Source organism: Jatropha curcas, chromosome 1, assembly GCF_041381405.1.
Source record: "Jatropha curcas cultivar XTBG-Jc1 chromosome 1, XTBG_Jcur_1.0, whole genome shotgun sequence".
In the NCBI taxonomy this organism is placed as follows: Eukaryota; Viridiplantae; Streptophyta; class Magnoliopsida; order Malpighiales; family Euphorbiaceae; genus Jatropha; species Jatropha curcas.
Window position 1 is genome coordinate 32,756,307 of NC_143151.1, and position 26,429 is coordinate 32,782,735.

General features: G+C 33.1%; 3 protein-coding genes and 1 pseudogene across 4 annotated transcripts; 1 reads left to right on the top strand and 3 right to left on the bottom strand.

Moving 5' to 3' along the window:
• Positions 1-619: 619 nt before the first annotated feature.
• On the bottom strand, positions 620-6,308 carry LOC105631692 (ABC transporter C family member 8; the record flags this gene model as incomplete). Its single annotated transcript, XM_089717924.1, has 11 exons — positions 620-898; positions 977-1,216; positions 1,437-1,500; positions 1,592-1,897; positions 1,994-2,208; positions 2,383-2,677; positions 2,767-2,931; positions 3,040-3,666; positions 3,748-3,834; positions 3,927-4,247; positions 4,332-6,308. Coding segments are annotated over 11 exons (4,413 nt in total), but the record flags the coding sequence as incomplete, so codon positions are not given.
• A 1,535-nt stretch (positions 6,309-7,843) lies between these two features.
• ABCC8 (multidrug resistance-associated protein 6) lies at positions 7,844-14,478 on the bottom strand. 2 transcript variants are annotated; one of them, XM_012213618.4, is made up of 13 exons: positions 14,338-14,478; positions 13,854-13,938; positions 11,511-13,459; positions 11,113-11,433; positions 10,933-11,019; positions 10,232-10,843; positions 9,957-10,121; positions 9,581-9,875; positions 9,197-9,411; positions 8,798-9,103; positions 8,651-8,714; positions 8,251-8,490; positions 7,844-8,128 (listed from the first exon to the last, which is right to left on the bottom strand). In XM_012213618.4, exons 2-13 carry the CDS (start codon positions 13,882-13,884, stop codon positions 8,004-8,006), a joined length of 4,410 nt encoding a protein of 1,469 aa, XP_012069008.2. In that variant the 5' UTR covers positions 13,885-13,938; positions 14,338-14,478; the 3' UTR covers positions 7,844-8,003. The 2 variants fall into 2 exon arrangements, with proteins under 2 accessions (XP_012069008.2, XP_089574054.1); XM_089717928.1 differs by having other exon boundaries at positions 13,854-13,937; positions 14,370-14,458.
• A 2,877-nt stretch (positions 14,479-17,355) lies between these two features.
• Positions 17,356-18,402, top strand: LOC105631485 (18.2 kDa class I heat shock protein-like; annotated as a pseudogene).
• Positions 18,403-18,434: 32 nt separating this feature from the next.
• On the bottom strand, positions 18,435-20,058 carry LOC105631484 (uncharacterized). The gene has a single exon (XM_012213617.4). The coding sequence runs from the start codon at positions 19,717-19,719 to the stop codon at positions 18,634-18,636; it is 1,086 nt and encodes a 361-aa protein (XP_012069007.1). The 5' UTR covers positions 19,720-20,058; the 3' UTR covers positions 18,435-18,633.
• Positions 20,059-26,429: the final 6,371 nt, after the last annotated feature.

The window sequence follows — 26,429 nt, forward strand, 5'->3', positions numbered from 1 at the left end:
CCATATTTCAAACTTATGTGTGGAAAATGATCGACACGTATATGTCGATTGTGATTAAAACACTCCATGCTACTTGAAAAATTATTCGATAATATAATGTTTGGATTAAATTTTAGATATCATTTTATAAAAAGTTAATTCTTATAATATTTAACTTTTAATGTTTCGTGAAAAGCTATTCAAATATTCACCGACTAAACGCTTTAAAATAGCTAATTTTATCAAAAATGCCTCTAAATAAGCTGCCATTCCAATTCCCTTCCATAAGGAAAATAATTCTTTAGAATGAAAGCTAAACAAGTTTCACTAATTTTTTTTAGCAAGCATATTCTTGATTAAGTACCAATTTATTATATTACCTAACATATACTCTAAATTTATATTATTAACATTATCGTCTTTTACAAGATGAAAACAATTTATTTTTTGAAAAATTAATTTATAAAATACCAAAAACATACAAATCATATTTTCTAGGAATTAGATTTCGCAGAAGGTACTCCCACGGAATATCCATAGGGTTTATTTTTCAAGTATCTTTCTACCATCCTCATCCTAAAATAGACATAAGCAACTTGCAGTTTCAAAAAAAAATTAAAAAAAAAAAAAAAAAAAGACATAAGCGAATTACACGCGGTCGTTTTGTCTTTGTCAATTAAGTATCTTGGTCAGTATCAAACGAAACCGTCGTTTCTCTAGTAAGGGATTGTCGGTTTTCCTTTTTTTAGCTTACACTGGGGAGGGAGGTCTCAATTTCAAATTTTATATGCAGAACAGGAATTCTATTTAATATTGTAAGAGTTTCTTCTGCAACTTAACCAGTATTCTGCTACAAGCTTAGAGAAGCTAGAATTATTTTCCATCAGCTTTGAAGGTTCATCATATTCCAATATTTTTCCTGCAAATTAATTAACCAATTAGTTTTCTTAAAGCACTAAAGAATGTGATTCAACTAATTAAGAAAATGGCAACATACCATAAGAGAGGACCATGACCATGTCACTGTCCATAACAGTTGGAACCCTGTGAGCCACAGTAATAACTGTACATCCTGAGAATTCTTGTCTGATAATTCTTTGTAAAATTGCATCAGTAGCAGAGTCAATTGAAGCAGTAGCTTCATCTAGTACTAGAATTTTGTTTCTCCTTAAAAGGACTCTTCCTAGACAAAACAGTTGCCTCTGCCCGCCGCTCCAATTTTCACCTTCATCACTCACTGCATGTATATTACAATTCACTAAACTCAGCCTATAGCATTTTTCACTTGATTAGGCTTTGACTGACAAGCAATCCTGACCACGAATTTCTATTTTTCCGCTACCGTAATTATATTCGTAATTTTATTGCCGGTATCCTAACACAAATCCTGACCACGAATTTAGCACTACTAAGCTAAAACTCATTGTTAAATAAAATGCTCTTGTGAACTTGCTAACCTGATGAGTCTAGCTGATTAGGAAGGCTACTGATTGTTTGCTTAAGCTGACACTTCTCTAAAGCCTGTAAACATAAAACTCAAGTGATTGACATTTTCTTTTTTGTGCGTAGATAAGAAAAAAAAAAGAGTTCATTGCTGAATCAATTTTCTCACCTCCCATATTTCATTCTCAGAATAAAGGCCTAAAGGATCCAAGTTAGACCGAACGCTACCCCTAAAAAGTGTGGGTTCTTGAGGGATGATGCTAAGCTTTGTCCTCAAATCTTTAAGACCAATAGAGCATATGTCGAGTCCATCTATAAGGATTTGACCACTTGCAGGTTCTACTAACCGAAACAAAGCACTGATCAATGTGGTTTTGCCGCTGCCAGTTCTTCCCACAACTCCTACCCTTGTCCCTTCCTTGATTGTGCAGTTGATTCCTTTAAGAACTAGTGGAGCATTCGGACCGTATTTTATCTGAAAATCAATTTAAGAATGATACCATAGTTAAAAAGAAAACATATATATGTGGTACACTACTGAAATAGATAATTTTATTAAGTTCTCTTCTACCTTCAGTTCTTGAAGCTCTATCCTACCCTTAGAAGGCCAAGAAGATGATGGCTTTTTGTCCTCCACAATTGCTGGAGGTTCTGGCGGGATGTGCATGAACTGCTTAATTCGTTCTATGGATATCATGTAGTTTGATAAGTTGCAATACCAACGAGAAATGAAAACTTGGATCCCAGTAAGTAATAATGCATTAGTCATGGAAAGCCCAACAAGTCCTGCAGTAGCAGAACCAAAAACTGAAGTTCACATCTTCAAACGATATTGTGAAACTCAATTGTTTTCCCTTATTGGATAAGTAGAGCTTGGAGTTGGAACTGATAACCTCACAGCCTGGGAACAAATTAACTACTACTAAGCAAAGCTCATTGTATGTATCAAAGAAATGGTACCTGGAGCTAGAACGCCTTTTGGAAGCAGAACTAATAGAAGAGCAGCAGCGAATAAAGTCACAATATGCAATGCCTCTATCCTCAAAATTAGCCACTCCAAGGCCCCATTAGAATGGAAGAAAAGTATAGCATCATTGTCTACAAGCTTTAGGTAGTCCTGAAAGTACCTGTCCACCATTTTGAAAGCTCTTATTGTCACTACTCCAAGTGATGTCTCAGCTGCATAATTCATCACAGGGGCTTTCGTTGTACCATTGATCCTTATCAGTTCCCTTGCAGAAGCTAAATAATAGTCCTTTCGAGCACGAACAAAAATAAATAAATAAAGGTTTCCAACTTCCATTTAAAATTTTAGATAAAAAAAAAGGAGAAAATCATAGTTACCTGAACATATTTTGAACCGACTATAGCAATGCTGGCGACTATGAGAACTTGCCATGTGACTGAGGCCATAATTCCCACAGTTACTACAAGCTCTACGAGACCAGCCACCACAAGGACAAAGGCGGAAGGAATATCAAAATCCAAAACACTAAAATCGGACGAAGCCTGCAAAGTATAATAATGATGAAACGGTAAAAAAATATGTGCTATTGCAATCAGGAGAGTAGAACACTAAAGAATGTACAATATTAATTGAAGTTCATATATTCTTACACGAGTCAGAATCCGTCCAACTGGAGTAGAATCAAAGAAGAGCATAGGAGCTCTAAAAATCGAATTGGTGAAGGCAGAAAAGAAGGATTTAGAAGCTTTTAATCCAAGATAGGCTGCAAAGAAATTCCTCAAAGGAATAAAACCAACGCCAACAGTTGATATCAGAGTGTAAACTCCAATCAAAACGCCAGTATTGAATTTAGGAATTTGGATGGCATATGCTAGCCAATAAGTTGCAGCAGCCTGAAGAACGAGAAAACCAGTTGAAGATAATACACATAGGCATACAAGAAATGTTCCCTTTGAGACAAGAATATAATCAAGGAACGGTTTCCATCCTATATCACCAATCTCTTTCTCTTCTACATCTGTTAGTTGCACTCCTGGAACACCCTTCATACAGATCTCCACTCCACTGTTTCCTTTAGCAGGATATGACGAATTAGACTCTTCTGGCTCTGGACTAACTGTATCTACCTTTGAAGATTCTCCGTGAATATGATTGTTTGATTGTCCCATTGCAGTTACTGAATCTTTATGAGCATTCACTAGTTGTTCAAATGCTGTTCCAGCCATCGACAGCTCTTCATAGTTTCCTGATTGAGTAATTTGCCCAGCTTCCATAACCTATGAAAAGGAATAACCTAATCAATTAACAAAGGATGCAAAATTCTAAGTAAAAATATTTTCTTGATTGAACTGTTTTACCAGAATTCTATCGACAGATGAGAGGAACTCAATTTGGTGAGTAACTAGTACGACAGTTTTGTTCTCTAGAGCAGTCATGACACAGTCCTGCAATTATATTTTCAAGTAAGCTATTTCTGCAATATTTTATAGTTTCGAAAGCATAGAAGATTTTGGGTTTTATTTTTGTGTCCCCTTACATTGAATAGAGTTGCAGCAGTATGTGCATCTACAGCACTGAAAGGATCATCAAGAAGATAGATATCAGCATCACTATAGACAGCACGAGCAAGTTGAATTCTTTGCTTCTGTCCACCACTCATATTAAGTCCTCTCTGGCCTATTTCTGTGAGATCTCCATGATTGAAATTATTAATGTCTTTGTCTAAAGCACATGCTCTTATGGCCTTCTCATATTTGGCCTGATCCATTGGCTTTCCATGAAGTATGTTATCACGAATAGTTCCACTTTGAATCCAAGAAGTTTGAGAAACATAGGCAATGGATCCAAATACATCGACCTAATAACAAGAGTGTAGAACATACATTTTAGTAACAAACAAAAAAATGCTCAATGAGTACAGAAAATTGTTTGTGTAACTTACATTTCCTGATATTTTAGGTACCTCCCCAAGTATGGCAGATAAGAGTGATGATTTTCCAGCGCCAACTGGGCCACAAACGGCAATTTTTTGCCCCCATTTGATATCCAAGTTCACTTCTCCCAAAGTTGGCATAATTAGCTCAGGATCCCAACTGAATTTACCTCCTTGAATTTTAACACTTTCTTCTGAGTTACGAGATGGAATTGTTCTTAAGCTTTCATTCTTGAGCTCATCATCAAGCAGAAAAGTATTGATTCTATCAAAAGAGACCTTGACTTGAATAATACCAGAAAGAGCCTCAGGAATCGTTTTTAGAGATTCCGACATGCCCCTTAGTGTTGCAAGAACTGTGAAAATTGTGCTAGCATCCAATGGGGAACTCATAAAAAGCGCACAACCAAAGAAGATAACTGAAGAAATTATTGTTGGAGATAACCAATACAATAGACTACTATACGCCCTCTTAAACTGTGCCTCAGCCAACCATTTGAATTCGTCTTCTCGGCAAGATTCAATCAAACTCTTAAATTTATCTTCCCATGATTGCAACTTGATGATCTTCATGCTGTTCAGGATCTCAGAAGTAGCTCTGAGACGTTCATCTTGAGCAATCATAAATTCCAATTGACATTTCTGCAGAAATCTTGCAAATGGAACATTGAGAAGCCCACATATGAGGAAAGGGACTAATCCGGCAAGAGCTCCAAGACCAACAACACCAAAAAGGATCACAATGAATAAAAAGAGTTGCAGCACAAGACTCCATGTTGCATGAAACCACCAGGGAAATTCACCCATTCTATAAGCATCCACTGCAATGTAATTCACAATCTCACCTGTTGAGTGTCTTCTTCTTCCCAGACTCGAAAGTTTGAGCTGCTTTTGATACACTGCAACCATTAAAGCTGATCTCATTCTCAATCCTGATTGTCTTGAAAGGAAAAAGCAATGCCTTTGAGATAAGGACACAACCAACTTCACAAGAATTAGAGACCCTACTATAGAAAGGCCTTGATACGGATTCTGCTGATCATGATTAGAGTAATTTACAAAAGCGTACAACAGGAGAGGAAGAACTGTTACTGCGATTGTTCGAAGCAAAAAACATGCACCTATAAGGATATTCTCTTTGAAATATACTTTTACCACGGCCCTAATAACCAAGTTTTTGGTTTTGTTTGGAATTTTTTCTCTTACAAGGGAATCCCATACATTTGAAAATTTCTGGTAGGTTATACCAGCTTCGTCTTCTGGAATTAAAGATGGGATATCTTCAAGATCTAATGGTTTCGAGTAGCCTAACTTAAGCAGAGGATTAATCCAAGAAAATGTCAATTTGCTAAAAAAACTTGCCTGAGCTAGTTCTGTTTGCTTCTTTACCTCCTTTTTACCTAACAGAGGTTCTGATAGGCTCTTTTTGGATGCTTGTTCAGAAGCAAAATGACTGAAATTTCCAAAAGCACGGAATAGAAGCACAAAGTTGACAGGCCATGGTAGCATGTCAAGAACTTGGATGCCATGTGATTTTGCTAAAACTTCAATATTTACAGCTGAAGCCAATAAATAAAAAGATACCCACCAGATAGTAACAAAGATTCTAAGCCATTTGGTTTTTTTAATAAGCAAGGAAACTGCTAACGAAACCCATACTATTCCTCTAATAATGTAAACCAACCAGCTTGAATGATTAAGCCTCTTGTTTTCAGCTATTAGACTCCATAATGCAACACCAAAATATGTAATGCTAATTAGAGCACAACAGATTGATACCACCACACATACCCAGTCCCTTCTATTGCTACCACTGGTTTGATGTTTTCTGATAGAACCCAGCAACAAAAATAGATAGAAGACCCCAAGGAATAGCAAATTTGTGACATCTATGATAGTTCTTTGGATGCAAGGAGAACCCAAATCAAGTTCCTCTTCACAAATCCAAGAAAGTTGCTCTGCATAGTCAAGCGATAACCAATCACATTAAAATTATTTTCTCTCTTTCTTACTTTTACAAACAGTTGATTTGCACTTCAGTCTATAGCAAATTAAGTACAATAATATTGAAGTCAATGCGCGTATAAGAATCTGAAACAGAGAGGAGGAAAAATACATACAAAATAGCGGATGTTAGAACAAAGCACTATCCAAGAAATTGTGAAAATTCAAGAATCTAAGCTTGTTGTCAGTCTATTCTTCTGTCATACTTTTTTTTTTTTCCAAGAACCACACCAGTGAAATCAGGGTTCTGTTAGGACCTAATTGTCAAATAAGATGGATTTCATTGATATTAATCTGTAATTTTTTTGGACCTAAATGTAATTGTGCTTTCTGTTGTTCTTAACAGTTGGCAATTGGCACGTGAGTTGGCAAGTATTGAGCTTATGCGTCCCTCATGCAGAATTAGTATAATAGTGACTTGTGAAGTGAAATATATTGAATAATGATACTTTTTCTTCTTTTTTTTTTTTTTTCTCTTGAACTTAGTCTTCCTCTCTTCTCTCTTATTTTCTCTTTCTTTCTCTGATTTTCCTTCTAAACAAACACAATTCCCAGTCCAAATCTATAACTTAGGCTTTGTGTGACTAGTAAGCCTAACAAGTCTTTCGTTTTCTTTATTTAGCAGGAAAAATGAAAAGAAAAAAAGAAAGAAAGAAGAAGAAGAAAAAAAGAGAACAGAAGGATATTCAACAAAAGATTCCAGGACAAAATGATACTAAACAAGCAGTTCACAAACAAACATAAGAAAGCAAAAACAGAACACATTGAAATAAAAATCAAGAAATACCAAATGAACTTTCCAAGTATGCCATTACTGAAAGGCTTTTCTCTGATCTTGCTACAGCAAGTAGGCAAGTAGCCTTATAAGCTATAAATAGTACTGCATAATTTTTTTTAAACAAAAAAAAAAAAAAAAAAAAATGAGGAAAAGGAAGAAAAAACTTCTTTCAATGCTACGTGCCATGTTATGATCATAATTAAAAAAATTAAAAAAAGAAAACTAAAATAAAAATCATTATACATTTAAATTAGCATGTCTACAGATTTGGAAGCTAAACAATTAGTTATTACTACACCTAAAAACGGTTAATTAACTACATTTATATCATTTTTACATGTGATTTTTAAAATTTTATTTTATCCAAAATTATTTGTAGCTTTGAGAAGATTAGAGAGTATTAATTTGTTTTTTGTTTCTAATAAATGCAATAATTTTTTCTGCAATTTCTTAAAACTCATTTTCTCTCATTTTTCTTTCTTTTTCATTTAGATAGTTTCTCTTCTTTTTTTTTTTTTTTCTTTTAATTCTAGTTGTGGTTTGAAGAGAGAATTATTGAGATTATACATAGTAATTAAGTGAGATAAAATTTAAGTATGTAATTAGAGGAGATAAAGGTGATATGGGAAATGGAAAAATGGCAAGGAAGAGAGAAAATGGAATAATTCAATGGAGATATCAATAATTAATATTTTCTTAATTTTTTAAAATGATATATGAATTAGAATAAAAATATATATATTCAAAATGACACTTAAACTGATTTATTAAAAATTAGATTTTGGTATTACATATTCCTTAATATAAATCACGTAAGGTTATTCCCAAAAATAAGGTTTTTACATCCCCTATTTTGCATTGGAGATATGAGATTCCATACTGCAAATGTTAATTAATAATTAATAATTATCAAAGGTCTTGTTAGAGTTTCTTCTGCAACTTGACCAATATTCTGCTACAAGCTTAGAGAAGCTAGAATTAATCTCCATCAGCTTTGAAGGTTCATCATATTCCAATAATTCTCCTGCAAATCAATCAACCAATTAGGTTAACGTATTTTCCAATTATTTTTTTTTAATAAAAAACATTCCATTTCCACTTAAAGCACCAATGGATATGATTATAATTAAGAAAATGGAAACATACCATAAGAGAGGACCATGACCATGTCACTGTCTATAACAGTTGGAACTCTATGAGCCACAGTAATAACTGTACATCCTGAGAATTCTTGTCTGATAATTCTTTGTAAAATTGCATCAGTAGCAGAGTCAATTGAAGCAGTAGCTTCATCTAGTACTAGAATTTTGTTTCTCCTTAAAAGGACTCTTCCTAGACAAAACAGTTGCCGTTGTCCAGCACTCCAATTTTCACCTTCATCACTCACTGCATGCATATTACAATTCACTAAACTCAGCCTATAGCATTTTTCACTGATTAGGCTTTGATCAGAGTTCTGACAAGCAATCTCACAATCCTGACAAGACTTTACACTATAAAGTTAAAACTCATTGTTAACTAAAATGCTCTTTTTGAACTTACTGACCTGATGAGTCTAGCTGATTAGGAAGGCTGCTGATTGTCTGCTTAAGCTGGCACTTCTCTAAAGCCTGTAAACATAAAAATTCAAGTGATTGACAATTTTTTTGTATGTAGTTAAGAAAAGGGGTTTATTACTGAATTAATTTCTCACCTCCCATATTTCATAATCAGAATACAGGCCTAAAGGATCCAAGTTAGACCGAATGCTGCCCCTGAAAAGTGTTGGTTCTTGAGGTATGATGCTAAGCTTTGTCCTCAAATCTTTAAGACCAATGGAGCATATGTCAAGTCCATCTATAAGGATTTGGCCGCCTGCAGGCTCTACTAAGCGAAACAAAGCACTGATCAACGTGGTTTTGCCGCTGCCAGTTCTTCCCACAACTCCTACTCTTGTCCCTTCCTTGAATGTGCAGTTGATTCCTTTAAGAACCAGTGGAGCATTTGGACGGTATCTTATCTGAAATCAAATTGAGAATGATACCATAGTTAAAAAGAAAAAATATATGTGGTACGCTACTGAAATCGAAAACTTGATTAAGTTCTCTTCTACCTTCAGTTCTTGAAGCTCTATCCTACCATTAGAAGGCCAAGAAGGTGGTGGCCTTTTGTCCTCCACGATTGCTGGAGGTTCTGTTGGAATGTGCATGAACTGCTTCATTCGTTCTATGGATATCATGTAGTTTGATAAGTTGCAATACCAACGAGACATGAAAACTTGTGTCCCAGTAAGTGATAATGCATAAGACAAGGAAAGCCCTACAAGTCCTGCAGGTGCAGAACCAGAATTAAAACTTCAAACAATATTGTGAAAACTTGATTGTTTTTTCTTTATGGATAAACAGGCTTTGGGGTTTGAATTGACAGCCAAGCAGCCTGGAGACGACTAAAGTAACACTAAGCCAAAGCTCACTGTGTGTGTCAATCTAAATGGTACCTGGAGCTACAATGCCTTTTGGAAGCAGAACTAGCAGAAGAGCAGCAGTAAATAAGGTCACATTCTGCAGTGCCTCTATCCTCAAAATTAGCCACTCCAAGGCCACATTGGAATGGAAGAAAAGTACAGCATCATTGTCTACAAGTTTTATGTAGTTTTGAAAGAACCTATCCACCATTTTGAAAGCTCTTATTGTCACTACACCAAGTGATGTCTCAGCTGCATAATTCATCACAGGGGCTTTTGTCGTACCATTGATCCTTATCAGTTCTCTTGCAGAGGCTAAATAATAGTCCTTTTGAGCAGAAACAAAGAAAGAAGTTAGAGCTCCAATAAGAAATTTCAGATAAAATCAAGAAGCACAAAATTGTATTACCTGAACATATTTTGAACCTACTATAGCTATGATGGCTACTATGAGAACTTGCCATGTGACTGATGCCATAATTCCAATAATTCCTAGAAGCTCTATAAGAGGAGCCACCACAAAAGTAAAGGAGAAAGGGATGTCAAAATCCAATACACTTAAATCTGATGAAGCCTGCAAAGGATAATAAAGATAAACGTTAAAAAATTTTGTATACTTTGAAATCAGGAGTTTAAAACATTAAAGGATTTACAAGATTAATTGAAGTTCGAGCATAATCTTACACGAGTCAGAATCCGTCCAACTGGAGTAGAATCAAAGAAGAGCATAGGAGCTCTAAAAATTGAATTGGTGAAGCCAGAGAAGAAGGATTTAGAAGCTCTTAATCCAAGATGGGCTGTAAAGAAAGACCTCAAATATACAAAAACAGCACTAACTGTTGATATCAGAGTGTAAACTCCAATCAAAACGCCACTACTAAATTTAGGAATTTGGATGGCATATGCTAGCCAATAAGTTGCTGCAGCCTGAAGAACAACAAAACCAGTTGAAGATAATATACATAGGCATACAAGAAACACTCCCTTTGAGACAAGAATATAATCAAGGAATGGCTTCAATCCTAAATCACCAGTCTCTTTCTCTTCTTCTTCTGTTAGCTGCACTCCTGGAACACCCTTCATAGAAATCTCACCTTCACTGTTTCCTTTAGCAGGCTTTTCTGCCTCTGGACTAACTGTATTTACCTTCAGAGAATCTCCTTGACATTGATCATTTGATTGTCCTAATGCTGTTATTGAATCTTTATGAGCATTCACTAGTTGTTCAAATGCTGTCCCAGATATCAATAGTTCTTCATAGCTTCCTGATTGAGTAATTTGCCCAGCCTCCATAACCTATGAAAAGGAATAAGCTGTTTTCTTGATAAAACTGAAAAACAACACAAATTCTAAGTAAAAATATTTTCTTGATAAAACTGTTTTACCAGAATTCTATCGACAGATGAGAGGAACTCAACTTGGTGAGTAACTAGTACGACAGTTTTGTTCTCTAGAGCAGTCATGACACAGTCCTGCAATTATGTTTTCAAGTAAGATTTTTCTGCAATATTTTATGGTTTTGAAAGCATAGAAGATTTTGGGTTTTTATCTTTGTGTCCCCTTACATTGAATAGAGTTGCAGCAGTATGTGCATCTACTGCACTGAAAGGATCATCAAGAAGGTAGATATCAGCATCATTATAGACAGCGCGAGCAAGTTGAATCCTTTGCTTCTGTCCACCACTCATATTAAGTCCTCTCTGGCCTATTTCTGTGAGATCTCCATGATTCAAACTATTAATGTCCTTGTCTAAAGCACATGCTCTTATGGCCTTCTCATATTTGGCCTGATCCATTGGCTTTCCATAAAGTACGTTATCACGAATAGTTCCACTTTGAATCCATGAAGTTTGAGAAACATAGGCAGTGGATCCAAATACATTTACCTAATAACAAGCATAGAAGAACACACGTTAGAGTAATAAACGAATGCTCAAGTACAAAAATTTGTCGTGTAACTTACATTTCCTGAGATTTTAGGTATCTCCCCAAGTATAGCAGATAAGAGTGATGATTTTCCAGCACCAATTGGGCCGCAAATAGCAAATTTTTGCCCCCATTTGATATTCAAGTTTACTTCTCGCAAAGTTGGCTTTATTAGCTCAGGATCCCAACTGAATTTACCTCCTCGAATTGTAACACTTTCGACTGAGTTATGAGATGGAATTGTTCTTAAACTTTCATTCCTGAGTTCATCATCAAGCAGAAATTTATTGATTCTATCAAAAGAAACCTTGACTTGGATCATCACAGATAGAGCCTCAGGTATCATTCTTACGGGCTCCGACATGCACCTCAATGTCGCAAGAACCGTGAAGATTGTGCTAGCGTCCAATGGGGCACTCCTGAAAAGTGCACATCCAAAGAAGATAACTGAAGAAATTATTGTTGGAGATAACCAATATAAGAGAGTACCATATGGCTTCTTAAACTGCGCCTCAGCCAACCATTTGAATTCTTTTTCTCGGCGAGATTCAATCAAACTCTTAAACTTCTCTTCCCATGATTGCAACTTGATGACTTTCATGCTGTTCAGGATCTCAGAAGTAGCTCTGAGACGTTCATCTTGAGCAATCATAAATTCAAATTGACATTTCTGCAGAAATCTTGCAAATGGAACATTGAGAAGTCCACATATTAGGAGAGGGACTAGTCCGGCAAGAGCTCCAAGACCAACAACACCAAAAAGGATCGCAATGGATAAAAAAAGTTGCACCACAAGACCCCATGTTGAATGAAACCACCAAGGCATTTCACCCATTCTGTAAGCATCCACTGCAATGTAATTCACAATCTCACCAGTTGAGTGTCTTCTTCTTCCCAAACTTGAAAGTTTGAGCTGCTTTCGGTAGATTGCCACCATTAAAGCTGATCTCATTCTCAATCCTGATTGTCTTGAAAGGAAAAAGCAATGCCTTTGAGATAAGGACTCAACTAACTTTACAAGAATTAGACACCCTACTATAGAAAGGCCTTGATAAAGATTCTGCTGATCAAGATTGGAGTAATTTACAAAAGCATACAACAATAGAGGAGGAACTGTTACTGCAACTGTTCTAAGCAAAACATATACACCTAGGAGTATATTTTCTTTGAAATGTACTTTTGTCACGGTCTCAAGCACCAAGTTTCTGGTACTGTTTGGATTCTTTTCTCTTACGAATGAATCCCATGCATTTGAAAATTTTTGGTAGGCTATACCAGCTTCATCTTCAGCAATTAGAGAAGGAATATCTTCAAGATCTAATGGTTTTGAGTTGCCTAACTTAAGCAAAGGATTAATCCAAGAAAATGTCAATTTGCTAAAAAAACTTGCCTGAGCTAGTTTTGATCGATTCTTTACCTCCTTTTCAGCTAATAGAGGTTCAGATAGGCTCTTTTGGGATTCTTGTTGAGAAGAAAAATGACTGAAATTTCTAAAAGCACAAAATAGAAGCACAAAGTTGACAGGCCATGGTAGCATGTCAAGAACTAGGATGCCATGTGATTTTGCTAGAACTTCTACATTTACAACTGATTCCAATAAAGAAAACGACACCCACCAAACAGTGACAAAGATTCTAACCCATTTGGTTTTTTTAACAAGCAAGGAAATTGCAATTGACGCCCAAACTACTCCTCTAACAATGTAAACCAAACATCTTAAATGATTAAGCCTCTTGCTTTCAGCTATTAGATTCCATAATGCAACACCAAAATAGGTAGTGCTAATTGGAGCACAACATACGGAAACCACGACAAATATCCAGTCCCTTCTCCTGCTACCGCTGAATTGATGTTTTCTGATAGAACCCAGCAACAAAATTAGATAGAAGACCCCAAGGAATACCAAATTTATGACATCTATTATAGTTCTTTGGATGCACGGAGACCCCAAATCAAGTTCCCCTTCACAGATCCGAGAAAGTTCCCCTGCACAATGAATTGATTATCAATCAGATTAAAATCATTTTCTTGCTTTGTTACTTTTATAAACAGTTGATATGCACTTCGATCTATAGGAAATTAAGTATAACAACATTGAAGTCAATGTATTTGCAAGGACTTGAAACATAATTAATTTTCAAGACTAACATCTTCAACAATAACAGATAGGAGAGAATCACAATCCAAGAAAACTATGAAAATTCGACTATCTATACTTGTTGTCAATGTCACGTCTCATTCATAGAATTTTATACTTCTTCTTCGAGAAACAAACCAAAGGCAGTCCACTAACACACATGAGAAAGCAATAAAAGAATCATTTATGTAAAAAGAATCCAAGACAATGTAATCCTAAATAAGTAAGCAAAAAGGTGTGTACCAAATGAACCTTCCAACTCCAAGTATGCCATTACTGAAGGCCTTTCAATGTACAGATCACTTTAGCTCCTGCTACAGCAAGTCGCCTATAAAATTTAGAACAGAAAAAAAAAAAAAAGGAGACAAACTTCATTCAATATACACGTTCCAAGTTATGTTCATATTAAAGTACAAAAAACAAAAAAAGGACAAGAAAATTATAAGAGTTTAATCATTTATGTATTTGGCTCTATTTTCTTTCCCTCTCTCTCTCTCTCTCGCTGCATTAATCTGCAAATTTGGAGACCAAGAGTTCAAAAATATTTGCAATTAATTAATACACCATAAGAAAGATCAATCAATGATCTATTATATGAAAAAGAAGATATATGTTCTTAAATATGGTTGAAAGATTAAACAGACATATGTTCTTAGGCATGGAAAATTAGAGCCAAATACACATGGAATCATCAGAATTTAAAAAGAAGCAACATAAAATTCTATACGTGAAAATAATTGTAGACCACAACAACACTTTCATGAAAAAGATTAGGCAGAGAGCTGTGTGTATTGTGCGGTTGCAATCATCCACTTAAAAGTACAGACAGAGTTTATGGCCGCATGGCCTATACTTCACCGAACAGTGGAGTCTATGTACAGTAGCCTTTTATGGCAGAGAAACACAACGGGGTTGCACCTTGTCATCATCATAAATATTTAATAGAAAAGCCATGTCCGAACTTGTTAAGTACACCGTAATTCCACGTAATATAATGTAATTAAAAATATTCATAATATAATATTATATGAGAAATATCCTCAATTTTAAACAAACAACTGCAGTTACTAATTAATTTTAAACTTCCAGTCAAAAAAATAAATAAATTTAAACTTTTCAATTATAAATTTTAAACCGTTGATTGCTAGATTTTTTTAAATTTAATATATTTCTAACTAAATACTAGATTTACTAAAAATTCCTAATTAGAAATTAGAAACTCAAATTCAAACTTCTCATACAAATGGACTCTTGACTCCATTTGTAAAACTTATCTTTGTAAAATTCAATAAAAAAATATTAAAATTTTTAATTTTGAAAGTATAAAAATATTTAAAATTATAGAAATGTCATATTTTAAAAATTTTATATGCAAGAAAAAAAAAAAAAAAAAAAAAAAAAAAAAAAAAAAAAACTTAGTCACTAGTGACCGTTAATAATAGCCAGTATTGCTCGTTGATGATGGTTTGCAACTAGTTGTTACTAGCAATGATCAATAATAATGACGACCGGTTATTGGAGATTAATATATATTATAATATTTTTTATCAATATCCATAAAATTAAAGGAGATTTAATAAAAATAAAAATAAATCGAAATTGTATATTTCTTAGTAGTAATAAATAAATAAATTATCATTTATAATTAAAAAAATCAGGAGAAATAAATTTTTTTGTTTGATATAATTTATTGAAAGAAACCAAAAAACATGACAACAACCTTGACGGTGACCGGTTTCACTTTCAAGTTCCATGATAAGACATGTTCATGAGCATACCCATTTCTTCAGATTATAAAAATCCTAATCTTAGAATTATGGCATTCAAACCAGCAAATAAAATTTCTATTCGTTGAATGCAAAACATTTGAAACAAAAAAGCCATCCAAACACCTTCACAAATTCTTAATAAACACAAAACGAAAAGAATATATTTCTATTCAGGAAATGGAACTTGATGGCAACGTTGAACAGACTTTCACATGTGACTCTCCTAATATTTACCTAAACGAGCTTTCACATGTGATATCAGTGTAAAAAATTCATTTACAGATACAGTTTATTTCTGCTGATTCAACTGTTCATTATTTTATTATTAATTTAATAAGTTAATAGTCGAGAAACTGTCTTATAATATAAAAAATTAGAAGGTATGAATCAATCTCATTCCGTTCACACAATTGGTAATCTTAAAATTTGAGGATAAATCAGCGAAGAGGATGTCTCGATACCACAAATATTACATGGGATTTTCTTTGTCCATAGCAACTGAGATTGACAATTTCTCAGTTGTTAAAGTAATAATTTATTATATAATTTGTATGAAGTGCAAATGGATTGACAAAGCCCATACAAAGGAGGAAGTAAAATTGAAAAGAAAGACAAAGACAAGGCGAAGATGGTCTTAACTTTTTTAAAATTTGTCTTAGTTCTATATTTTAAACTATTTTGTTGTCAAGGAATATATAAAAGAATATCATGATTTGAAATTGAATATCCCTTCTGAATCAATACAGCACCATAGTTTAATTTATTAATAAACAATTATTGGAAAAGAAAATTTGTTAAATAATTATCCAATGAAAATTTCCAATTATTTTCTTATTGTTGTTTTTATTTTCATATGTAGGAAGGCGCAATAATAACAAATATAAATTGGAAGAAAAAATGTAAATCAATTGATGATAAGGATATAATAAATTTTTTTTTTCTGAAAAAGATAATGAATTATAATTAGAAATTACTAAATAAATAGCGAAGCATCCTAATATTGGAATAAAAGTTTCCCAACTTTCTCAACAATAATAGAATAGAACCTATTTCTTGGATTTAGACAAATTAAATACTTACTTACATTGCTAAGGACTTTTTTTTTTCTATTCTATCGCCAGGAAAAAAAAACCTATACGTCTCCTTAAATTCCATTTCTTTATTATTATGTCTAATTGTCTTTTTTTAATAATGTCTCACATGCAATATCCAATTTTACTTTTGAACAAAAATTCTGCAAAAAAAAGTCAAGATTGTCCTTTTCTATACTAAGGAAAATCAAGTAGATTAAAGAAACGTGTAAATAACAAGTAGGCTAAATCATGTTCTTTAATTTTTTTTTTTTAAAAATGTCATTATTATAAATAATATGTGGTGTTATGTTCTCATCTGTTCTTCATAAATGGATGATTATGATAATGATTGCTAATGAGAATAATGAGTTTACCTGATAATTAGTGCAGAAAGACATTATTTATGTATTGATATTTAGGGTTTCTCCTTTTAGAATTTAAGCACAAAAGTACATATTGTGGACTAAATTAGCTTTGTAGATATGCTCAACATGTGATTAGCATATCATAATTTTCTTTTGGCGTTTGGTGGGGCTTTGTACAAACAGATAAGACCAAACAAAAAGCCAACAGTCACGTTACAATTATCACTTGGTTTTCATTCGTTAATTAATAATTAATAGTAGCCATTACCCAACCAAAAAAAAAAAAAAAAAAAAAAAAAAAAAAAAAAAAAAAAAAAAAACACCACATGCAAATAAATTGGACTTGATTGGATCCATGACCTCACTATGGCTTCAGGCCCATTAGCACTTTTCTTTTGAATGGAAGACTTGGATTTTTTTAGCCCATTACCTATACAGCACAGGCCCATTTGGCTTAAAATTAATTCAAGAGAGGAAGTTGTAATGGGACAATATTTGTGTAAAACACTCAAGTTGGTATTCACATTATCGTGGCTGTTAAAATTATTATTCTATTATTTTAAAACTTCAAACATTGTCCTCCAATTAAATTTAACACATTAATAACCTTCACACAGGAACTTTCTAGGCCTTCCTTTCCTTTCATTTATTTTTCCCCTTTTCACTCAAACGTTGAAATGAATGTAGAAGGATGGAGAAGAAACAGTGTTTTGGGGGGGTGTCCAACAGCCATCCATCCTGATCTTTCTTCTAGTTTTTTTTTTTTTTTTTTTTAATTAATTGGTCACGGATATATGAATCCATGGAGAGAGCAAGAAAGCTCCGGACTTCTCCTTTTGTTTTGTAATATGATAACCAAGAACCTAGAATCTCTTCCCAACCCCTCTAAGTAGCTTCCTCATATCACTTGCCTTTCACCGAAAATTAGATCAAAGCAATCTAATTACTTGCAATTTCCCAGTTTACTTTCCAAAAATGGCATCATCCCTCATCCCCAGCTTCTTTGGCAGTGGCAGCCGCAGAACTGATGTGTTTGATCCATTTTCTCTCGACATTTGGGATCCTTTTGATGGCATCTCCACCTCAACACTAGCCAATATGCCTTCTTCAGCAAAGGAAACCTCTACTGTCGTCAATGCAAGAAGCCCACATTTTCAAAGCAGACCTTCCGGGGATAAAGAAAGAGGAGGTCAAAGTGGAGATGGAAGAAGGCAGAATCCTCCAAATTAGCGGAGAGAGGAGCAAAGAACAGGAGGAGAAAAATGATAAGTGGCATAGAATTGAAAGAAGCAGTGGGAAATTTTTAAGGAGATTCAGGTTGCCTGAAAATGCAAAGATGGATCAAGTTAAGGCTACCATGGAAAATGGAGTGCTAACTGTGACTATTCCTAAAGAAGAGGAGAAAAAGCCTCAAGTCAAGTCTATTGAGATTTCTGGCTAAGCAAGATACTGAACTGAAAACAAAATTTGTCTTCGGTTCAAAACGCAATCTGATTGAATAAACTTAATGTGTGTAATTGGTGAAGCTTGTGTGTCCAAAATGGAAATGATTGTCATTTATATTAAATTTCCCACTTGCAATTTTCATCATTTTCTTCTATCAAATAAATACCATAATGCCTCTAAAATTGCTTCTGCATCCAATAAATTATTGAACTAATACATTCATTGTTGTTACAGGATTAAACAAGCAACGAATATAGAACATATACCATAAAATCCTAAACAAACCTTACAAAAATTGACACAGCAACAGAGAAAACAAATTTAACTTAGCAGAATCATAATTTATGTACCTTGGGCTGTTTCTACAAATTCAAGCACCAACACCAGTAGCTCCCTTCAATGCCTTCTTCAACTCTTCATTCGCATCTCCCTCCTTTGATTTCTTATCATTGCTTCTCCTTTCAGTTCTACTACTATTTTTCATTCCGTTTCTCTCTATTTCTCTGTATTTGCTGGAATTGAAATCCGTCACTGGCAAACTAAATTTATCTCCAGCAATTTCCCGCCTGAGATCCTCCACAGCTTTCTTCAATAGCCCATTCTCAGCTTGTAAAACATCCAGTTGCCGCTTAACCGTCAAACAAACCTCCACCATGTCAGTACTTGTCAACTCTGAGCTCGTCTTCTTTGCAGTAGCGACCGCACCTTCCGATTTCGATTCACCGTCCACATGCTCAATCCCTATCTTGTTCATCACCAAAAACGGTATCTTTCTAAAATTAATCCCCATCGTCGAATCAGCAGCAAAACCACTCTTAATCTCTGCTGGAACCCTAACTCCCCAGCGGAAATTCATAACCGCGCGGCTCTTAACCGGAAGCTTCGTACTTGCCGTAACTTCCAAACCAGAAAACGCCCCTGCGATCGCTCTAGCAGTATTCGGCTGCAAAACCGAAATTCTCTTCCCAGAAAATCCATTCGTCGCCCCAACGCCGCCTCCCTTCAACGTCGGATTATCCACAACCTCAATCGATCCATCATTATCAAAATTCTCCAAGGTACCAACCGAATTCCCAGTCTTTTCAAACATCGAAGACGACTGAGATTTCTTAATCGAGAAATCCCCAAATCTAGGCTTGAAATGAAGCATGAAACTGGGGTTTCCTCTCCCTAGCAAATTGAACTCTGCGCTCATCAACATAGAGCTAGACATAGGCGAACCAAACTGACCCATACCAGTCTTGACAATAAGAGAGAAAGGATTCCACGTGTCATTAGGGCGGTAAGCGAGCTTGATGGAAGGTCCAGATTCAAAGAAGGTAGCGAGATTGAGAGTAAGCTCTTTGGACTCGCCGGCGACAATTCCTGATTGGAAAGGTAACCCTAAGACGCTTAATGGGACTTTGGCTCTAAACAGCGGCTTTTGGTCTTCACGGAATTTGAGTGAAGCTTTCATCTCTGCAACGAAACCCTAAAACCTAAATTGAAATTCGAATTCTCTCTTGAAATTGAAGAGACAGTGAGGTAAGACTGAGAGTGAAGTGAATTTATTTATAAAGATTTAATAAAATAAAATCAAATAAAAAAAAAAAAACGGTAGGGTTTCAGAATTTGAAACTGAAGAACTTTGATTGAGCGGAGATTCCGCCAAACTTTGGCTGGATTAGGGGGAGCGGGGGCTGATTCTGACGGAGTTAGTAGATTGTTCTTTGGTGGGTCCTTTGATATTTTACCCCTGCACTTATCTATATTAACAGCGAATAAAGCTGGTTTTAGGTACGTAATAGTGGATACGAGGAAGGGCAAATGCGTAAATATGGATGATGATTGAAAATTGAAAGATGAGTTTTGCGCCAGTGGAGAAATTTTGAAAGCTGATCAATCAATTACAATAATAAATTACTTATTCGGTTAGGTTTGGGCTTCAACTTTGAAATGTTCCGGTAAGGTTGGGCTTTAACTTTTACCATTTGGGCCAAGTGGAGATCTGTGCTTTGTCTAACGTTTTGAAACTTTATTCAAAAATGGGCTAGGCCCAGAAGCAATTACATCTTTGAAAGGTGTCATTCTATGGGCTTAACCTTGTCTCTCCAATAATCCATGAATCAACCCAAAAAAAGGCCCATCAACCCATGAATGACACCTGAATCCGGACAAGTCTTTGAGAATATTTTTGAACTTTCTCTGTTGGACACATTCATACAAACATATAATTAGCAGACAAAATCACCACAAAAAAGGAAAAAACTGAAATCTATGTTATTGTGCAAAAATATTTCTACTAGTGTTTAAACTTATAGGGGAAACAGGGAATATTGAATAATGGTCCTTTTGATGTGAAAGTCTGCATATTCTTTTCATCTCTCAGGTAAGGTAATTTCAGTTATGGGTTAAAATCCAACTTGTTTTTTGGCAGATAATTTCTTTGGGGTTAAAAGTTATGTTATGTACAGTGCTTTTTTTTCCCACTAAGCTGCGCAGCCCTACAAAGTGTAGACACTAGAATGGGGACCAAGCCTAAACCATTTGGCAAGACTAGTCAGTCCAGTCCAAATCCAGCTATTAGTTCTCTCTATACCTTTACTTGTAAAAACTAGGAGTGTGGTGGTTGTAGATGAATGAATGCTATTTCCTCGTTTTTGCCAAATGAGCCGAAATACGGATACAAAATAGTCTTCTTCTCCTGAATTTACTAAATTAATAAAAACACTTGTGGTCAAAATGATTCGAATTCAAAACCTGTTACTCTGGCAAAAATGAAGAGACAATATTGAAAATTGTAAAAAGAAATAAGTAGGTAAGATATTTTCAAAGGACAATATCAAGAAATGACTATAATTTTGCTAAAACGCAGATATTACGAAAGACATCATTAAATTGGAGAATGGGTTCATTGATAAGATATAAGCATGGCATAAAACTCATTATTACACCATTAAAGTTTAATACTGTTAATATCAATGACTATTGATTCAGAAGTATAATGAAATTATAAGTTGGGACCTCTAATTGACCAAAGATTAATTAATTAAAAGAAAAAGCTAATAGTGTTATTTAACTTTAATAAGGGATTATATAAATTTAGGTCTCTAATTTAACTTTAACAATTAGTTTTTAAGACATAATTTTCGCAAAAATATACTACCTCCGTTCTATAATACTTGACACATTTAGAAAATTAATTTATTCTAAAATACTTGTCACATATGTGATTTTAAGTAATAATAAATATTTACTCCATTTTGTATATGACCAATAATTATTATTTCAAATTAATAGTTTTCTTAGAGAATTAGTGTTAAATTAAGAGTAATATAGTTAATTTACTTAATAATTTATTATAATTTAAATAAATTTAATGATTTTTTTAAAGGACGTAAAATTTCAAATGTGACAAATATTATGAAAGAGAGATAATATCACTCTAATTATACATCTAAATATATTAGAGCTTGATCCTTTTTAGTTAACATATTTAAAATTATGCTTTTGTCAAAAAACATAGTGAAAGGTTTTTCCAAGTGCGGGTAAAAAGACATAGACCTACTCATTTCAAACCACTAAATTAATAAATTGAAGTGGGTGTCTTTATCTTTATTAAATTAAATAACTTGGTCCTAGATTTGAGTAAAAACAAAATGATGAGAAAATCTTTGCACAAAATAATGAAAAGAAAGACATATTCAACTAACAGAAAAAAAGGATCTGCAGTTGATGTTACAAATGTATATATAAATTTTGTATATCACCACAAAGGCACATGCTTACTTTAAGGTGATGATGGTCTCAAAGTCATAGGGCAATGGCCCTAGGCTATATGTTTAAAATGGCCCCCAAGAGTTACTAGTTTACTTGCTAAAGTTTTAACATGGAATCCAAGAGCTTTTTAAATCAAGAAAACATACAAAAAAAAAGGTAAGTTCATCTGTGTCCCAAACTTTCATGCAATAAAATCAAGAAACATACTTTTCCATGTATAAAATGGAAACATTGCCTTGCTAATTTAAAGATTGGCCCACCCATTATGACTTTAATTATTGGGTTTGTGAAATTTCAGGATCATCATCATTTGATTTGATTTTTTTTTTGTTTAGCTTTAATATTTTTGTTTGGTGTTGGGTTTTTTGTTTCTTGTATTTGATTGTGTTGATTGAGATTTTAGCATGAAAAAGAGAGGAAACAAATTTCAATCCCTTCCTTTAATTTAGTAATGATCAAATGCCAACAACCTAACCCTCACTTGATCACTTTTCTTTTGTTTTCTAGTGATTCTTTATTTATGCAACTTCTTCCATAGGTCAGTTTTCATCTATCTGTTTACATATAAAATACACACTATCATACAAGCCCAAATTCCTTTCTTTTGCATTGAAAAATAATGTCAAAAAACTTTAAACATTATTGAAGTTGTCATTTATCTCCCAATATCTTTTCTTTTTGTTTACTTTTTTTTTATCTATAACCATGAGTATTCGGTAACAACTTTTTTAAGTAGTTTTTAATATTTTGATTAGTATTTCTTATAGTGTTTAGTAACGTACAGTTTGAATTAGCTTTTAGAGCTTAAGATAGCGTTTTATAAAAGGTTAACCTTTATAAAATTTAGCTTTTTTGTGTTTTATGAAAAGATACTCAAACAGCTATAAGTTAAACGCTACTAAAATAGCTAACAACTATCAAAACATCTGATTTTGCCGGATAAATCTTAGTTAACGGGAACCCAAAGAACATTAGTTGCTTTATTATTATTATTTTTAAATTTTAATAACAAAAACAAAAACAACACCAATAAACATTTAAATTGATAGAAACAATGTGAATGCATTTTTTTGCAAGCTCTATCTATTAGATTAGAAATTTAAAATTTAAAGTCGTTATTCATGTAAGGACTTTATCTATATATTGCCCCGACCCAAACATAGATACATTTATGAAATATAACAAATTAAAGAATTTTTACAGCAAATGAAATCATTGATTTCCTTTACTAGGAAAAAAAAAAAAAAAAACATAAAGTGCAACTGAATATTTTTCCCATTGAATAGAAGAAATGAAGGAACAATAGAATTTATATTTTTTATTTTTTGAAAATACAACAATAAAATTAATCGGTCATAAATATTTTGGCCACTTAAAACGGTGGTAATTTATTATTGTCATTCATAAATTAAATTCACGTAATAACGTGGGACATTATTTCATGTCTTTTTATGTTATGCTCAGATTTCTGGCTGTACCATAAAGAGATCAAAACCTTGTCATTTTGTTTTTTCAAAAGCCTTTAAAGGAAATTTGTACAGTTGCTCAGATAAATTTTTTTTTACCATAAACGACATTTTCGAAAATTAATTATTATTATATTCACGAATGCAAAATTTAGATCCCAAAAATCTAAATATAAACATTTCAATTTAGGGAATAAAATTTAGAGTTTATAAAAAATTAAAATCTAATAATACTTATTTTTTTCGTGTGGTGATTTCTTTTCTTATATTGTGCACTAGTGGTCGAACTATTCCGGTCAGGTAGGTCTATGTAGGGGTAAAATCTTCTCTAACACATTTTAAAAGTATTCTACATTAAGAGTTCGAACTCGAGACATATGTTTAAAAGATAAGAGACTCGCATCGTTCTATATCACTCTTTTTTTTTTATTATTTTAAAGAGTATCATCCCACCTCCTATTTAAAAATTAGATGAGAAATTAATTTTTTTCGAAATGAAAAATAATTATGTCTAAAGTTCTTCCCAAAATATAAGTCTGCGATTGCCCGTGATTCTATCCCACTCTTTACCGGTAATTGTTTGTATCTCTATCAACCAAAAATGGCTAAAGATTAGTTTAAATTTTTTTTTCTTTTTAACATGGTACAAAATTAGCAAAATATCAGAAGGGTAAAGAAAATAAAATGGGTAGGGTTAGACGGTCAAACAGCATCTGCCCCACTACACGGTAACACGATGATCATTCAATTCAAAGTGAGTACTGACATGTAGGACATGTCTCTAATTGAAAGGAAAATGACCTTAGGGAGAGTTAATTAATAATGTCATTAATTTACCTAAAAAGTAATTTCACTACCTCTGAATGAGTTCTGAATTAATTAATTAATGTTTGTTATATAATATAATGCCATGATTTATATACTTGAATGTTGTTTTTGACATTTGAGATTATCAAACTTTCTTTTATTGTACAAATATTCCTTTTGATCAGATAACTAATCTTCGGTTAAAAAAATTATTATCCATTTTGGAATAATTTGCATGTATTAGATAAATCATTTATTCGAGATGATGACAATACACCAAAATTTAATGTCATCACATTATCAAAAAAGAAAAATCATTCATGGATAAGTCAAGAATTTCAAAAATTCTAGTTCAAACAAATCATTATATTTTTTATAAAATTTGATATTTTCACATAGTTTGTAGTTACATAATCACAATTCTCACAAAAATAAAAAGATCAATCAAACCACTATCTGATTTGCTAACACGGTTAACCTTCTTAATTATAAGTTTTGATTGGAAAAGAAATGATTAAGCAAAGCAACACGTTTTGACGAAAATTAATTAGCAAGGAGGCCCAATATCACTTAAAAGATAATACCTCTTAGTCAAATCTTGACACGTATATATCCAATTTTATTTTTTATTATAAAGAAGGGTATTTGTTATCGATATTTTTATATTATCGTAGTTAATAATAGAAGGATAGTTAAAATTTATAAGTAAAAAAAAAAAAAAAAAAAAGTAAACTAGTATAAAAATTATTTAAAAAAAAAAAATCAAACATAAATTTCACCTCAAAAATGTTCAAGGATAAAATTGGGCATGGCTTGTACTTGACTGCCAGTTGCCATTATCTAATTGGGGACCATCAACATATATGTGCTTCACCACATGAGGACCATGCTCCCTTGCATGCTCTTGCTCTCAACTTATCATGGCTCAACACTATAATATCAATAGAAGAAGAAGAAAAGCACAAAGATTGACAATAAATTGAATGCACTAATGTGTATAGTTGAAGGGGGCCTTAGCAACAAGATTCACAATATTGATTAATGCACCAAATTCCCACATTTCAATGACCTAGAAGAGCCTTGTTTGTACCATTTGGACACTCCTAGCTGTTAGTGTCAATAAAGACTCATTAGCATTTAATGCTGTTAATAAGCTAATAAAAGTACCTAACTTTATCTATTAAATTTACAATTCATCACAAATAAGGCTCTTTAATTTTGGATAAAGTCTATCTCATTAATTAATTTTATTTAAGTAATGTAATAAAAAAAAAATTAAACTTTTACATTTATTTAATGGTATAAATTAAAATTTCGCATCAATAAATAATTGAAAAAGTAGAAATAAATCGTAATTTCTGAATAAATTTTACCTGTAATATCGAGTTCAGAAATCTAAACTCTGATTTAACAACTTCTTTTTATTATTGATATGATAAATATAATTTACTTAATTTTTTATTACATTTGATAATATTTTGTTTTTAACTTTAAATTACATGATGAGTCTTCCATTAATGTTGCAAATGTTTGTTAGCCCCACAAGAGGCACGGCCATGGACTTGACAGCAACATGATCATAAAGCTACACTCACTTGTCTGAAAGATGGGTCACAATTCACAAAATGGGTCAGTTTTTGTGTTCCCATGGAAAACCATACCCCACTATTAGAAGCTGACCTAGTTCCCAAATCTAACATTGTAGATAGTACATGTACATATACAGGATTAGGCCATTAACTGTTGGTAACATGAACTGCTATTTTGCGGTGATTGGTTGGCTTTTTATAAAACGCTAAAAGTTAAACATTATATTATTTAAATTTCTATAAAATTTTATTTTAATATTTAAAAATAGTTCAAACGTTATATTACCGAACACAACAAATAATAGCATTTAGCGTTTTAACCAATCAAAACGCTAAAATTCACTTAAAAAGTTATTACCGAACACAGCTAATAAATAAATTTTTTGAAAAAATTTCACCTAATTGTATGACAGAAAGGGGTTGTCTTCATCTTTGTTAATGACGATAAAACTTAAACATCATACCCATCATTTTATATTAATAAAATTATTAATTATAGATAACAAAAAATGTGTCATCTTATAATATAGGTCTTAAAAATATTT